Here is a 17534-nt window from a genome sequence, read left to right on the forward strand (position 1 = left end):
CTACACTGGATGCGGCGCAACATGATACAACAAATCCCCGACAGTAAACTGATGCCTCGCATGATCTAAAGGAAACGCCGTATGGCATTTGAGGTAATTTGTGAATTAACAGACTTATAGTCTAAATAAAACAACAACTGTTACTGTTATTACACTTGTATACAAAAGCTTTGTATCATCATGTTGTAGATTGTGTGACGTCACGTGCACTACCGCCGGTGGCAACCAACCACCGCCGTGACGCGGTTGTCACGGCAACCGTCACATCCCTATATCCCACCTGGGTGATTTGGAGAATTCCGATTGGACGACTGCTGGAAGCTTGAACTGATTAGCTTTGATGGTCTGTGAGAAGGGGTGCAGTCAACATTGTCCTGAAGAGAAAAATGGAGAAGGTCAGACAGTTGAAGTAGGAACATAAAAAATATATATGAAGAGATGCATGCGAGATGATGTCCCTTGCAACTTTGTGCCATGACCAATTGCCCCCAATAGTGCATGAGAATTTTAGCCTATAGTGTGCTAATGTGGATACTCCTAATCGTTAATGGAACCATTCTCCCCCAAAATGAGGATATTGTCATCACTTGCTCACCCTTAAGATGTTCTTGTATGATTTACTTTCTTCTATCAAGTAAAAAAATAACATTTATTGAAAAAATAAATACTGGTCATTCTTCAATACGATGAAAGTGAATGAGGATTGAAAGAAAACAGGGCTGCTCGATAATGACAAAAATATTAATCACAATTATTTTGGTCAATATAAGGATCACATGATTGCAATATATTGCATATATAAATATATAGCTATATTTAAATAAATAATACAAAAAATTATATAAAAAAAGAAATATATGTTGAACTATGTTGTAGTGCACTTTCATAACCTACTGAAAACTACTAAACATTTAGGAAAGGGTGAAAGCACAGTGCTGTCAAGGAAAGGAGTTCACTGGATTCCTAAAAGAACACAAAACAAGAGTGAAATGGTATGCAGCACAACAATCATTTTATCATGATTATTTTGTTTTCATAATCATTGAAAACAATAAACTGCATAGTAATATTTGATTAATCATGCATCCCTAAAAACTAGGAACAATAACCTTATCATAAAAAGTGGTCCATACAACCTGTGCTCTATATTTCAAATCTTCTGAAGTCATGTGATACCTTTGTGTGAGGACCAGATTGAAATTTACAATGTTACTCATTGAATTCAAGTATCTGTGATTTCTGATTCATGATCATGAGTGAATAATTTTTTCTGAATCGGATCTTAGTTGATCAGTTTACAAAACCGGAATGAATGATTCACTCATTGATTGATCCAGTTTTCACTGACTTAATGATCTAGGTCACAGCTGAAAACAGCTCACTAGATGGGAAGATTATCAGTGAATAACAACCGAAGTTTTGGTCTATTTATCACATAAAATTATGTAATTAAGTATGACTTGGAATATAGTGCATGAACCATATGAAATCGTTTTATGATACTTTTATGATGTTTTTGCATATACTTTTTAAAGCCCCAATCTCATTTTGTGTTCCACTTTGTGAACAAGATTTCTTTAAAGGTGTCATGAACTGAGAAATCAAAATTCCCTTGAACTTTTGACATATAAGAGATCATTGTACTATAAAAACATCCTGTCAGTTTCAGAACTCAAAACTTTCTCACTAGTCTAAAAACAGCTTTTATTGAAGCCAATCTGCCAAAACTACAGGTTGTGGAATGTGCCACTTTATGACATAAAAATGTGGTTAAACCCCGCCTCCGCAGAGTAAGATCAACGTCTGCTGCTACATCACTGCCTGTTTAGCCCCGCCCACTGATTCACACACGTAGTGGGTAAATAACACGAGAGGTCTAAGCAGAAATGATAAAGATGGCTGAATCCAAATGATGAAGACGCTGTGCAGTGCTAATTTATGGAAAAACACAGTCATTGCATTGCCTTCTTTCTGATCCCAACATTAGGAAAGAGTGGATGAACTTTATTTTTAATGAAGATTTTACTGACCACGTCAGGAAGAACTTGGTGCTTTGTTCACTTCATTTTACAGCGGATTCGTTTAAAAACAATGCACAATTCGATGCAGGATTTTCAAAAGGACTAAACTAAAAGATGATGCTGTGCCATCTATATTGGATCTGACAGTAATGTGGCACCACACAACTGTAAGTAACTATTTTTATAATGTGGTCACTATTGGTTTGTCTGATATTACAGATCGTTTGTTATGTACAGAGTATTTATGCATTTTTAACCTAAATGACAGCAGCGTCCATCTGTGAAGGATGTAGACCGTGAAACATACACAACTGTCAATCATAGCGGTGGGTGTTTACTTCCGAGTCTACAATCCACCATGTCTATTCAAACAGAGTGTTCTGATGAGGGGGGTCAAAACAGGACAGAAAAATAGCCTATTACTTATAAATTATGTTTTTTTTATGTAAAAATCTTGATAACATTATAAGTAGACCTTAGAGAACAGTACACAATAATAAAAGGCAGTTCATGACCCCTTTAATGTCATAGTCAACAATCAGTTATAATTTAGAAATGAGCAAATACTCTAATATAGATTTGATCTCGGAAATAATACATCAAGTAGGTTATTTATTGGGAAAAGTAAAATAACATGTTAATAACAAGTTATATGTCCATAACCTAAAACAAATTGATGCCAATGCACAAATATACAGTATAGAATGTGTAACAAATGCAAAAACAGAATCAATGTGAGCAAAAAAATATATATAATGCATGTCTTTGGCAGTAGCAATTATATGCATATATACGTGTATGAAAGTCCCATCCATCATTCCCAATGTATCAACATAGAACGACGAACAAAAAAGGCAAACTATGCACACAGCTACGGCTCTGCTCTCAAACCACACACAATATCTCACACCATATAATTCAAAGCAGAATGCACAAAGCTGGAAGAAGTAGTCCAAGAAAAAAAATGATAAAAATAAAGCCACATTTTAAATTTTGAGTTTTCTAGGAAACCTAAGAACATGGAAGCCGAGTTTCCAGGAACTAGCCTCTGCCAGAGGTCCCCATGCTCTCTTTTCTGCCTTCTTTCTATTTCTCTTCTGCTCGCTCTTCACACTGCACCAAGCCAGCCAGCTCTCAGAAAAGAGAAAAACATCTATAAAAACGAGAAGGGAAATTTACAGCTCTGAGAAAGCATCTCTAATGCTTTAGCCCGTGTACAGTTAATCTTGTGTTAAAAGACCAGAAAAGTCAACAAATGCTGCACACCAACAGAAAGATTTATTTTATTTAGATTATTTTAAATTCAAACTGTAAAGGCTTTTTACATAGTTTTACACTCTTCAAGCAGGCTCTGAAGTGGAACACACCAGGATCTGTAGCAGGGGATGACAGAGGAATTCGAGAGGGTGTGTGTGTTGTACTTGGATGGGCTCCAGGCCTTGTGTCCGTTATGTAAACCTTAACCCCCCAGCTGATTCCACAGGGCAACAAATGCAGCGAATTTCCTAGGAATTTCCTAGCCTAGCCTTGGCTATTGACTAGGCTAAAGAGTGGTTAGAAAGCCAAAGCATTTTGGAGTTGACCTCTGACCTCGAAAGCTATAACTTGGCCATTCTAGGCACTGCTGTGATACACAAACACATTGACAAACATAAACACTACTCAACTTTCCCATTTGGCTCTTGGTGACCAGAACTCCCGCCTATAAACCTGAAACACAATTCCAAGTCTCCTTTTGACCCATGACCTCTGACCCTAATCTTCATCCTCATTAACTACAAGCAACTTAATAACGAATGACAGAATGACAGACTGACTGAACTAAATTTGCAGATAAGATACTTCTCAGATAAAAATGGATAAGAATACATAAAGAGAAATACTGGGAAGGAAGGAAGAAAAGAAAAAGGGAGTGTAGACCAAAAAAAGAGTGAAAATAACTAGTAAGAAAATAATGATAAACCGATATTAAAATTCTGGCCAATAACAATAAGCTAATACATTTTTTCATATCATAGCAATAAATTATCAATATTAAAAATTCTATTATATCTTCTAAATATATAAATTAACCTAAAAACTAAATTAATTTAGGCATCATTATAAATGTACAGTATGATATATAATGTACAATATAAAAAAATGTATATACAATTTGAGATTGGCTAAAGATTACATTTAACAGCGTTTTTTTAAAGGTTAACTTAAAAATATCCTAAAAATATATGTGTAAAAAGCATGCACAATTTCAATAATACTGATAAATCTCTGAAAAATTAATTAATTAATTAATAACAAAAAATCTCTCTAAAATCACCAGCATCATTATGGAGCACTAAACTCTCACATAATGTTTCATTCATACTCGACACAGGAGGGCGCCCTCACACAGAAAGTCCACATGACTCATAGGAGTAAAAAAAACAAAAAAAAAAACGTATAAGTTCCACGAAATCCCTGTAGGCATTTTGGTGTAATTGTTCTTTTTGTATGCAATGTTGTGATTCATTGGTCAAAAAAGGAAAAAATAAATAAAGATGAATTTGACTGATAGCATAGTTTATTTATTTATTTTTATTTCCATATAAATCATGATATATCATTATCGTGAATTTTTGTGGCCACGATAATAGTGTAGTGAAAAATCTGATATTGTGACAGTCTAATTAAAAAAAATCATACACATTAATAAATATCTGTTGTATTTCATATTATAATTAGTTCATTATTCATATTATCATTTTATTCATTTTTATCATTATCTTTGGATTAATTTCAATCCAAAGAAACTTGATTTTTTTGTTTTATTAAAGGGGTGGTTGACTGGGTTTTTTCTAGGCTTGATTGTGTTTATGGGGTGCAGTCTAACATGTGTTAATGCTTCGTTTTTTTAAAAACACATTATTTTTCACATAATTTACCTTTATTCCACACCTCTCTGTCCCTTCTCCTCTGAACACGCTGATCATTTCCTGCTTTTATGAAGCCCCTCCCTCAGAAATACACGATGGGCTCTGATTGATTAGCTGGCCCAGTGTGTTGTGATTGGCTAAACCGCCTCTAGCGCAAGTCTAAACATCCTACCCCTCAACATATTATATTTATTTAATGATTTAATTTTAAGTAATTTGGTCGTTCGTAGAGATATGATGCATCTGTAATAAATAAATAAATGCTAAAGTAGAATATGGCCCCTTTAATGCTTCAAAGAGAAAAAGAGCAGAACCACATTACAAGCCAGGGTGCCTGAGTTGTATATGCCTAAAGGGAATATTTGGGCTGTGTTGCCCCCCTGCTTGGGAAGATCCAGGCCAGGTGCCTGTGGCTCTGAGAAACCCCTGCAGAGTTATATACGGCCACAGACAGAGGGCGGCCCACACCCCTGCCTTCACTGTATGCACTCAAGCTCTGCCACGTTCACTTGTATAGGCCACCCGGGTGGGGGCAGGGAAAAGGGGGGAGGGTCTGAGAAAGAAACAGTTTGTGGAAGCGCTGGAGAATTTATAAAAGTGAAACGAAAGGAAACATATTAGAGAGATTGAGAAGACAAGCAGAGTCAAATATAGAGAGAGGGCTGACTACGTAGCCCAGGTATAAATAGCAACAGCCGCCACTTTGCATGTCAGCATGTCAGCTGTGCGGCACCATGACAATGCCATGGTGACGAAAGGCATGCGGACATGCCACAGAACCCTTGGGAACCGCTGTGCTAAAGCGACGAGTCCCCTCATGCTGGTTTAGGAGGATTTGTGCATGTGAGCGTTCAGGTTTTCCATGTATATTCCGCTTGAAGAGTCATTACAGCACAGTCAGGAAACACTAAACTTGAAATCTCTGTAGACTCCATTGCTTCAGAGGGAGCAATACAGATACTGCTATACTAGTCTTTACCTGGTAGTTTGGATGATGGAGGAAGTAGTCTGGGCATCCAGCTAAGGCCATACTCAGTGTCCCCGTAATTGGTGTGATTGGTAACATGCACCTCCAAACCCCTGCACAACAGTCTGAGAGAAAAATGGAGAGAGACTTGGTTAACATCGCAAAATTACTGAATCATAGTTGGGATCAACAATAAAAATGAGAAACTAAACGAAAATAATAAATTATGATGACCCCTTTGCAACATTTAGATTAAAAATTGGTATTTTGTTTGTGAGCAAATCAGCATTTTTTAATGAATTGTTTAAGGGAATGAATCATAAACTCATATTTTTGGTCTCGCTTTCTTTGAAGCTTGTGACAACTTTCCTGCTTTCAAGAAATTAAGTGTTGTAAAGGAAACTTTCATTCGTTGGACATATTGAACCAATATGTAAACAAACTGAATCAGTGAGGCATCTTTGAGCGACTCAGTTGAGTGAATGATTTGATGATCACTCATAACACAAAAGACACACTTGTCACGGTCACCACCTCCTGGTCTAACAATGTAAGTTGCAAAAGTCACTGAACCATTCACGAAACTATGCCAAACAAATCTATTTGGTGAAGAGACTCAAAAGATTCCAATCACCGAGATAAAATCCCCACTACTATAATGTTAAACGCATATATTGGTAAACCATAACTTATGATTAACAAAATTGCTTGTGTTTTACATTCTTACGATATAACACAGATTTCTTTTTTTCTTTTTTTACAGTTTATATTACAAGCAGATTACGTCACCAGAGAAAAGTCTATTGTTTCACCCGAAAATTTAATTATGACATCTTTTTTAGGAATTATTAGTTCAGAAAAAAAGAAAATTTTCATTTTATGAATTTACTGAATTTATTTGATGCCGACTTGAAGTGAAAATGACAAATTCTTAGAATTTCTTTGGAAGTCTTTTTAGCTTTAATGACAACAGCACTCAAGCTGTATGAATGCCACAAATTTGTTTAAACCCATGTTATCCTGCATGATCCCAAAATAGCTTTTTTGTGCTCCAGTAAAAGCAATGAAATCTGTTTTATCAAAGTTGCTTTTCAACTCATTACTATGCTCCCAACTTATAGTATACTGCTACAGATATACTAATCAGAGCATGTGGTAAAACAATCAAGCACTGATAGGTATGGGCAGTTTGTGACTGTAATACCTTGTCCGCTGTAGCACTTTGACAGCCAGCTTATTTGAGACAGCATGCTACATGACCGAATCTACTACTTAAAATAGCATTTCATTTCAAACTTATCTCGAGAGAGCTGGGGGCTGTGCTGTGGTAGGGCTTAAAAAGTGAATTGGGAAAGAATGAAAGAAAGAGCTGGAGAAAGACAAAAAGAGTAAACTGAAATACGAGTTTTGATTTAAATCCTGGAACTTTTGGATACAACATGCTTGAAAGCACCGAAGCACTTTTTGACAGGGTACTTTAGCACCGCATGAAAGTCCAAACTGAGGATCTGTAAGCCCAAACGTGTGGTGCTCAAGCACTGATAGGTATGGGCAGTTTGTGACTGTAATACCTTGTCCGCTGTAGCACTTTGACAGCCAGCTTATTTGAGACAGCATGCTACATGACCGAATCTACTACTTAAAATAGCATTTCATTTCAAACTTATCTCGAGAGAGCTGGGGGCTGTGCTGTGGTAGGGCTTAAAAAGTGAATTGGGAAAGAATGAAAGAAAGAGCTGGAGAAAGACAAAAAGAGTAAACTGAAATACGAGTTTTGATTGAAATCCTGGAACTTTTGGATACAACATGCTTGAAAGCACCGAAGCACTTTTTGACAGGGTACTTTAGCACCGCATGAAAGTCCAAACGGAGGATCTGTAAGCCCAAACGTGTGGTGCTCAACGCTGGATTCAAGGCTCAATCCTGGAGCAGCTGAACAGCATGAGCACAGCACCAAAACCTCAAATTAACATCCAGCATTGAAAGACCATTCAGGCCCGCTATGCAATGGCCAAGCTCATTATACTGACAGAGAAGAAAAGCAACACTCATTCATGCACATACACAGTGATTCTTGCTGATGATTGAGACCGTACTCTTATAGGTTGTCTCTGCTAGGCCAGCAAAGGTAGTTCAATTAGGTGCATGAAGTTTAAATACGAGTAGTCAGAGGGTTCCCTGGAAGACTAGTTGATTAACCTAAAATACACATGAAATCAAAATTTACTATATTTATTTTGTTAGCGCACACTGCTATTTTTGTGGTGAACAATTCATCCATGCAAGTCAATCCACAAAAAAAATAAAAATTGTTTACCTTCGTAATCTTTAATCCAAATCTGAAAATGCACCTCCCCTCTGAAATGACGGACCTTCTCTGATGACGTCAGTTTGCTTGAGTATAACATCCTTAAACACGCCCCTCCAACTGTCAGTGTTGTGCTGAATGAAACGCCTACTTTATCCAATCAGTTTGCAGTAGAAAAAACAAGCCGGCCTCTGTTTTTCTCATCCAATATTCCGTTTCTCTCAGAAGTACGTCACAATATAGAAGTAAAGTCGGTCACAACTTCCGGTTCACGCGGACCAAAAATCAGGCTTAGTAGCCAAATAAGACTGATTCTCGTGTTCAAAAACAGACTATTAAACATCCTAAAATTGGTGGCAGATTGGTTTATCTAAAATAAGCTAAAATTGGTTTATCATGAAATTCACATGAAATTCTTTATTTATATAGCACCATTAAAAACAACAATTGTTGTCCAAAAACAGTCAATAATAAAACCAAATACTGCATAACACACACATAATATCAATAACTACACAAATTGACTAAAAAAAACAAAGAAAATGGATATGTTTTGAGCTTCACCTTAAAATCATGTAGCATAGTAGCAGTTCTAATGAAAACAGAGACGGTTCCAAAGATTCGGAGCACCAAAAGCACAATCACCTCTTAGTTTCAACCTAGCCCGAGGAACATTTAGGCCCTAGTAGACTCTGGTTGGATGACCTCAGAGATCTTACTGGATTGTGAATGGATAGTAGGTCAGAAAGGTATTCAGGTGCTAATCCATTCAAGGATTTAAAAACCAGTAACAACACTTTCAAATCAATTCTGTAATGGACTGGAAGCCAGTGCAGAGCAATTAAAACTGGTGTAATGTGCTCTCATTTCCGCACACCCTGGCAGCGGCATTCTGTACAATCTGAAGGCGGGAAAGAGATGACTGATTAATGCCCATTTAAAGAGAATTACAGTAGTCTAGTCTTGTAGAAATAAATGCATGAATCACCTTTTCAAAATCCTTAAGAGAAAGAAATGGTTTTACCTTAGCTAGGACTCGGAGATGGAAAAAAATGGTTTTGACCACAGAAAAAATCTGTTTGTCAAATTTAAGAGAATTATCAAAAAACACACCCAAATTCTAAACTCATGGTTTGACAAATGGAGACAGCTGACCGAAATCTAGACAAGAGACAATATATATATATAACAGTATATATATATATATATACACACATACTACTGTGCTAATTGAGTTCATTATCTGAACATGCTCCACCTGTGCTAAATTGGTTGATTTTCAAAACGTGCTCCTCCTGAACTTTGTTAATAAAACATCATAAATGGTGGTAGACGCAGCTCAAAGACCAAATACATCCATCTGAATGTGTTTGGCTATAGCAGTGGGACTTTAAAATGGATAAATGTCCAATGCACATTGTCAAAGCACAGCACATTGTCCACCATCTCTACCAGAAAAGAAGCCTTGCATGTGTTCAAAGAGCATGGTATTGTCTAGAACGTCTGGACATGCTAAACATTACACACTAAACCGACTGACTCATGTGTCTGTGTCATAATCTGAAAACCACATGCCTTTGGTTGACAACAATGAAGTCATTTTAAACAGAAAATACTGATGAAACTTGTGAAATCGCCATGGTTGAAGTTTTAAAGCCTGCGTGAAGTCCAGATGCATGACAAATCGACTTTCCGTAACTGCTTCAGTGCTTTTTAAGTTCACCAGGGTTACTTTCTCTGCATCATCTGGTGATTAGAAGAATAAAAAGAGACAGAGGACCTAACTTGATGTTGAAATCTACAGCAAAAAAAAAAAAAGGAGAAAGACTTTCCAAGTTCAAGTGGTTCCGGTTCATTTATCTTCACCTCCCATAGTTTTGAGCACTGATTGACAGAGGCTCTATTGTTGTCAGTTACGTAATCCAACCTGTTATTGTTAAGATATCAGACACTACATGAAGCTGCCACATACCGATATGGTCCACCAGTGTTTTGGGTAGCGCTCCGCACAAGAACCGACAAGAACCACTGTGTATAGAGCAAAGCACAACCAGACTTGATGAGAAATATACACAAAGCTGTTATAGGGCAAAACTCATTGTTTAGAGATGGGTGAAATGCTTGATGGGCACAAGAACCGACAAGAACCACTGTGTATAGAGCAAAGCACAACCAGACTTGAGGAGAAATATACACAAAGCTGTTATAGGGCAAAACTCATTGTTTAGAGATGGGTGAAATGCTTGATGTATCAGGGATCCCACCACTGCCTCTTATGTCTTCTGAGGAATTTCAAGGCCTAGATGATAATTCCAAAAGTGTCCCGTCCTCCCTTTAGCAAGTACATAAACACAGGTCAAGTGCCCCTCTTTCCTTCTTAATAGAGTCTTAGCATTCTTTCTGGAATGCTCAATTAGCTCAACCATCAAGAGTCACCCACCACCATCAGTCAGGAAATCCTGTAGAGAAAGCCAAGTCAACCAGGTCAAATGGATCCAAAAATGACAAGATAAAGGTGCCTTAAGCGTCACGTCTACTGCAACTTTGGCTATTCTAAATGCAAACAAGTATTGTAATGTATGCTGGGAACAGCCAGGATGCATCATCCAGCTCCTCATTACATCGTAGTTGTACAGGGTTGAAGCTAGGCTAATCAATATGTTGGTGTGACAAGTGGTACACATGTGTAGACTTCAATATCCATGTGAATGATAATGGCTCAGAAAGAAACATTCTAGTCTTTTTAGCTCTACTTACAGTAGTGTACTATATCTGTCTGTTATGTAAAATCCAATGAGTGACAGTCCCGGTGGACTGCACTCTTAAATTTCTGGCCGATGCCGATTAGCCTATAACCAATATTTTGTCTGAGCTACATTACTGCAGCAGACTTCCAACACACCTGCTTGTAATTTTTAAAGCAACCCTGAACACCTTGATTAGCAAAAAAAATTCACACCATTATAATGTACAATATGAAAAATAGATATTCATGTTTAGATTGACTAAATATTACTTAATATTGCTAAATGTTGCATAAATATTACTACTGTGTTACTGATAGATAAAATAACCATTTCCGATAGGGATGCACCAAAAATTTGGCAACAACAAATATAATAATAATAATAATAACAACAACAACACAAAGTGGGTCCCAGTCAAATAGTCTTAGGCTGTGTTTACACTTGGCATTAACATGCGATCACTGTGATCCGATCAAGCAGATCGGATCATCAGTCAATCAGGACACGGCGCGTTTACACTTGGCAACATCAGCTGACTTCTCGATCTGGATAACCGATCGGATCTGTATTTCCCGCGCAATATTTAAATAAGTCTGCGGTGCAAAGTCGACCTGAAGTGGTGGGTTTTCTTTTGCAAGAAGATGGGAGTGAACTCAGTGTTTTTAGAAAGCCGTTTCATGCATGAGACGCTGCATGAGACGCGAGCGCAGAAGTCAAACACATCCATGTTTACACAGAAAAAAAACAATGGAAAAGCAGCGCAATCGAAAAAAAAACCTGTAAAGAACTACTACTGTATGTCTGATATTTCATGTTTGGCATCATGGTGACAGAATGAAAGCTGCTGTTATTTTTAAAGAACATTTATAGTTAATAAAAGTCTACTGGTGTTATACCTTCAGTCATTTTCAGAATCAGAAAAAGTTTTATTGACAAGTATGCAAGGAATTTACATACAATGAATTTGTTTTAGTGGCATAAGCTTCCAGTACACAGAGACAATAAAAAATAAGCTGAGAATTAAAAAATAAATAAATACGCATGTAAATTTAAATATTATTTATTAATATTAAAGTAAATATTAATATAAACAAATATTGAAAATTAAATTGAAAAATAAATAAATTGTATGTACAGTTGTGCTATAGATGATAGAATGGAATAGAATAGAATGAGATGCAGGGATGTACTAGGATGGAGGTGGTAACAAATAAATATAAGGTTATTGCACATTTTTATTGCATAATGTGGGGAACATTTAACTGTTCATGAGGTAGATTGACTGGTGGAAGAAACGGTTCTTGTGCCTGGCTGTCCTGGTATTTGCGGCTCTGAAGCGCTGACCAGATGGCAAAAGTTCAAAAAGGGGATAACTTGGATGTGAGGGATCCAGAGTGATTTTCTGAGCCCTTTCCCTCACTCTGGATGTATACAGTTCTTGAAGGGTGGGCAGGGGAGCACCAATAATCCTTTCAGCAGTCCGAACCGTTCTCTGTAGTCTTCCGATGTTTGATTTTGTAGCTTTTGAGATTTTCTAAAATAATTTTCCTCGTATTATTTCTGAACACATAATATGTATAAGACAAGTTTGTACAATATGTAGTTGTAGTTTTTGCATCTTTTCTGCAAAGATATTTAACAAGTGATTTGTTTAACATTTACATCATGTTGACAACTTCATATGTGCTGCTCTTGGAATAGAATTTTCTTTAACTAGAAGGTTAATAAAGAAAAAGTAACTTGAATCATGTTGTAGTCACATTTTCAAGTTGACTAGTTAAAAATCATAAAAAAACGAGAATCAGTCAAACATTCTGGAAAAAAATCTAGATTTAAATTTTTTGCAAAATAGCCCAGCCCTAACCACCACATACCCAAGTAAACAGGCAGAAATGCCCAGAACCTTCCAAGACTTTCAGAGTCTTCCACTCCAGCCAAAACTTTGAAGGAATGTTGCCTGAAGACAAAGTCCATTTTTTACATGTCAAGCTATGTTGGTTATTGGTCGAAATAGGGCATCTGTTATTGACCAATACTGCATATTTATCATTGGATACTTAATTGTTTTCTACATTTAAATAGTAATCTTGGCTAATAGGGTGATTCAGGTCAAAGGTCAACATGAATTGATTAAAAAAATGTAAGTTATACAAAAAGGTTAAGCTTTTGCCGTGAATGAATTTTTTTTTACAATATTAGACTAGCAACCATCAGAGCTGATCTGTTCATAACACTGTGCTGTAGAAGAATATAGTGGACAAAAGAGACGAGTGGTACATTGTGCCATATTGGATTGCATGGAGGGTCTTTAAGCTTTGGAAGCCAGCAGTGGTACGGTGGGAAGATAAAAAGAACTACTGCCCTGTGACGGACTGACGGTCTATCGGAGGCAGCTAGGTATGTGTGTGTTCCAAGATTACAAAATCAGGTCAGAATCGATCAAATATGGACCACCCACAAAACAAAAGAGCTAGCGAGAAAAAGAAAACCCAGACTGGAGACAGAGTCTGAAGCACAACACAAACCGACACGAGTTCCCACTAACTGTCTGTGCAAGCCAGCAGAGTTTGATGGGTTATGACAGTTCATGTGTAGTTTTAGTGAACTCCTACTTTAAATAAACTGCCTTTGGATTGACCGAAACCACTTTTGTATAGACTTCAGCAAGTCTGACCAAAACAAACACAATGGGTCTTGGATCAGTCACCAATGGTTAAATTAAGAGCACATGTAACATTACTCTCAGTCAAAATCTTTGCTTATTCTCTTTCCCCCCCAAGACTCTATGTGGCCAATGCTAATAATAGTGCATAAACTACTATTTCACATTTCTTTCTCTCTTCATCTCTTGCTTTCTTTTTTAGCAAGATAACTGCTGTTTCACAGAACTGTAGAGTGCATGCTGATTTGTTTATTTTTAGGATGAACGCTTAAATTTGTTGCTAAAGATTGAGGGAACATAGCCAGATAAAGTAGGATGGTGGGAGACAATTAGCAACATGAGAAAAAAGGGGAAAAAGAGAGAAATAAAGAGGTTTAATAAGGTAATGGATATCACGTTATCTTCCAAAATATGCAATAAAAATGAAAACTGTTGGTTGTTTTGTTGCCACAAACCCCTGTGTGAATACTCCAAAATGTCACATCAAGATACATCTCAAACACCGAACCTAATTATACAACTATACATATAACTAATCTGACATGTCATCTTGGCTTACAGATAAAACTGATGCCCAAAAATGGGGACAAGTGAAATAAGATACAATCTGTGCCATCTGAACCAGAATATGTTAACGTGTTTGATGTTATCGAGCTTCTCCTTATTCTTACCTCCCTTAGTGAACACTAGATATATGAAATTGTGAACTGAAATGACATGAAATTGAACTCTCTAGCCCTGGAGGCAGCAATTTGGAGTTGTCGTCTTGCTTCATTGCTTTTTGCAGAATCTCTGCCAAATAAAACCCACACGTTTCCAGTTGAGATGTATGTGAGAGAGGGAGAATGACATACTCATATATGTGTGCCTGAACATGCCTTTAAAAATCCAACCCCTGCACTCAGCCAGTCTATTGTTGAACCACCTAACAACTTCCCTTCCTTCCTTGAGTAAAGAAAGCAGGTACACCTCCTTTGTGTTAGCATATGTGTGTGAGAGAGAGAACGAGAGAGTTCTCGCCCAAGAATATTACATAACTTTTCTGGACAATTTCTTTGGACAACTGTTTGAAATGAAAAACAGCTCATTTGCATTTGTGACACATGCAAAACAAACATTTGCACAATCCCATAATGTAAGATTATGATGCAGTTTACAGTCTAATAGCTCAATGCAGAACATCAAGCATTAGACTCTCAAATAAGAACTATTATCTTAAAGCCATACATCAGGTCAGAAATGCATGGAAACAAAGTTAAGGCCAAATATCCGCATCAAAATTCAGAATGGGGATCATAGAACTTTCGCAGAAATCATGTCAGATTTCAGCATAACTCAAATCAGAAATAAATGTAATAAAATTCTTTCAAACATAGACCATTTAGAGGTGCCATAAATGCAACCCAATAACTGACCCTATACATTAAATAAAAACACTAAACAAACATGGTGACATTTCATTTGCCAAACTACCACCAATTAGCCTGCAATAAAACTCAATGTACATCTTTAACTACTGTCATAAGAACAACCAGTAATTAACTAACACTCTCACAAGTACTTACCATACCACAGTAACTTTTCTTGCTTTTCTTCAGACACGACGAAAGTAATTGTTCAGCAAGTTAGATTAAATCAATAACCGCTCCGGTTGATTCAGAATCACTAGAAAGAACCAGCTCATAAGAGTCATTCTGGAATCGGACTACAAAGTGGCACTCTTATGATGTTGATTCGCTACAAAGAACCACGTCATGAAAATCATTTGTTCAGGAATACGACTCTGAATATGGCGCTGAATGTTTTTGATTCACTATAAAGAACCAGCTCGCAAGAGACATTCATTTGGCGAACCGGACTATTGGTCGGGTGTGTTTTTAAAGGGGTCATATGATGTTGCTAAAAATAACATTATTTTGTGTTCTTGGTGTAATGAAATAGGTTTATGCGGTTTAAGGTTCAAAAAACACATTATTTTCCACATACTGTACATTATTGTTTCTCCTCTATGCCCCGCCTTTCTGAAACGCCTCGATTTTTACAAAGCTCAGCGGTCTGAAAAAGCGAGGTGTGCTCTGATTGGCCAGCTATCCAGTGCGTTGTGATTGGCCGAATTCCTCAAGCGTGTGATGGAAATGTTATGTCCCTTACCATATTGTGATGCCTGCGGCAACTACATGTGAGGACCCCAGGCTGGACGCCGCTTTGTCCGCGGTGAAAGCCGATCCGGCGATCGACAGCGCGAAGTTGAAGTATTTCCTCAGCGACCAGCACGGATCAGATCCAGGCATTACGAAGCGATATCGTCCTCTTTTGGAAGGCCAAACAAAGTAGTTTTGCTTTCACAACGAAACACACAGCGCCTTCACGACATGGCGATGGCGGCAACATCAATACTACAGCAAGAATAAAAGTTACGCCTTCTTTCTTTGCGTGAACATTTGGGCGGCGTTATGCAAATCTTCCCACATAGTGACATAGGTATATTGGGGGGTGTTAGAACGAGCCGTTTTAGGTAGGTGTGGCTGACTCTTAACTTTTATAAAGAATATCTCTTTGGATTTGAGACTTTAGTCTTTGCAACTTTACAGATCTTCTTTATGCACCAAGAGCTTGTAACACTCCAAAGATGAAAAAATTTAAATCGCATCATATGACCCCTTTAAGGACTTGGTGTGTTTCGCGCCGTTTACCCACTAGCGACGTTTTAACGAGCAGTAATGCATTAAAAACTGTCAGAACCGGTGTCCGCATCATTTGATCCATTAACAGATCATGAAAATCACATCAAGAAAATAATTCGGTTCCAGTATTTTATTTTTTAAAAAGAGCCCTTTCTCGATTGCCAACCCTAAAGAAAATATGACTTAACAGTAAGCACTACCTAGAAGTGAATCTATAAATACGACATAAATACAAACTCTTGAAGTTATTTGTAAACACGCGTGCGCAAAGTTTACCGGTATATAGCCTATCGGCTGCAAACCTGACTGTGATCGAGATTAGTTTCACTCATAAAGCTTATATGCATGCATGCATCTCATTCATAAACAGCAAGTTTACCTTAAATCGAGCTCATAGTGTAATTTGTGAGCCACTCCTTTGTTGACTGGTATGTTTTGACAGTAAATTACATTCAAAACACTTTATAAATGCATGTTTCTAAATTATATCCGTATAGATATAGCATGAACACGAAACTATAGGTTCTCTCACACCCCCCATCCATCCAAACAATCTGGAATACTCACCTCCAAATCGGTATTCTTCACGGGGAAAGAACGGCGAAGTGGAATTAAAAGAGAGGGTGTTTAACTGGATTGTTTTCTGTACACGTTGGAATGACAAACAGTGCACAGGGTTAAACGTGTTGCTTGTGATCCTGCATGTTGTACGATGTTTGAGCCGCGTCCGCACAAGTTGGGCTCAGCTGATTGCTTCAAACACATGAGAGTGAGGAACTCGTCCAGCCCCGCCCCCTTTACGCACAAGACACGCCTCCTTAGTTACATACCGCCTACTTTAACCCATTGTTCTAAAATTCAGACGTACACCTTCAGGATGATCTGACTGGCTGTTTTATCTGTTTTAGTATGCTTGATTAGCACATATTTTCATTAACCTTTTAGTGCTGTTCGGTCATTTTAGACTGGAATTTATTTGTTTTTTTTTAAATCGCTACTTCATCGATTCGAAAAACTAGCGGAATGCATAGATTCGATTCGAAAAATGTAAATAATCGTTAAAAAAAAAAAGTCACACTTGTGTTGACCACCATTGGAAATTAATAGGAAATACGCAAAAATAGGAAAATGCTGAGAATTTTTGTCTGTACAATCTACAAATCATTCACGATGAATAAAAAGTGCACAACAATGAAGGGGGTGACACACTAAAATATTACACAACGTTAATAT

The 17534-nt window shown here is 37.3% G+C and overlaps 1 protein-coding gene across 1 annotated transcript in view; it reads right to left on the reverse strand.

The window, feature by feature from the left end:
* Positions 1-17056, reverse strand: part of LOC107563712 (growth factor receptor-bound protein 10-like) — a 56015-nt gene extending 38959 nt beyond the window's left edge. Inside the window, exons 1-3 of the mRNA XM_016248657.1 lie at positions 16869-17056; positions 5913-6025; positions 281-374 (exon numbers count right to left, since the gene is read on the reverse strand). Coding sequence (XP_016104143.1) covers positions 281-374; positions 5913-5999 — 181 coding nt within the window. The 5' untranslated portion in view covers positions 6000-6025; positions 16869-17056. The remainder of the gene's footprint in view (positions 1-280; positions 375-5912; positions 6026-16868) is intronic.
* Between the last annotated feature and the right edge of the window lie 478 nt (positions 17057-17534).

This window comes from Sinocyclocheilus grahami, unplaced genomic scaffold (genome assembly GCF_001515645.1).
Source record: "Sinocyclocheilus grahami isolate Dianchi unplaced genomic scaffold, SAMN03320097.WGS_v1.1 scaffold887.1, whole genome shotgun sequence".
NCBI lineage: Eukaryota > Metazoa > Chordata > Actinopteri > Cypriniformes > Cyprinidae > Sinocyclocheilus > Sinocyclocheilus grahami.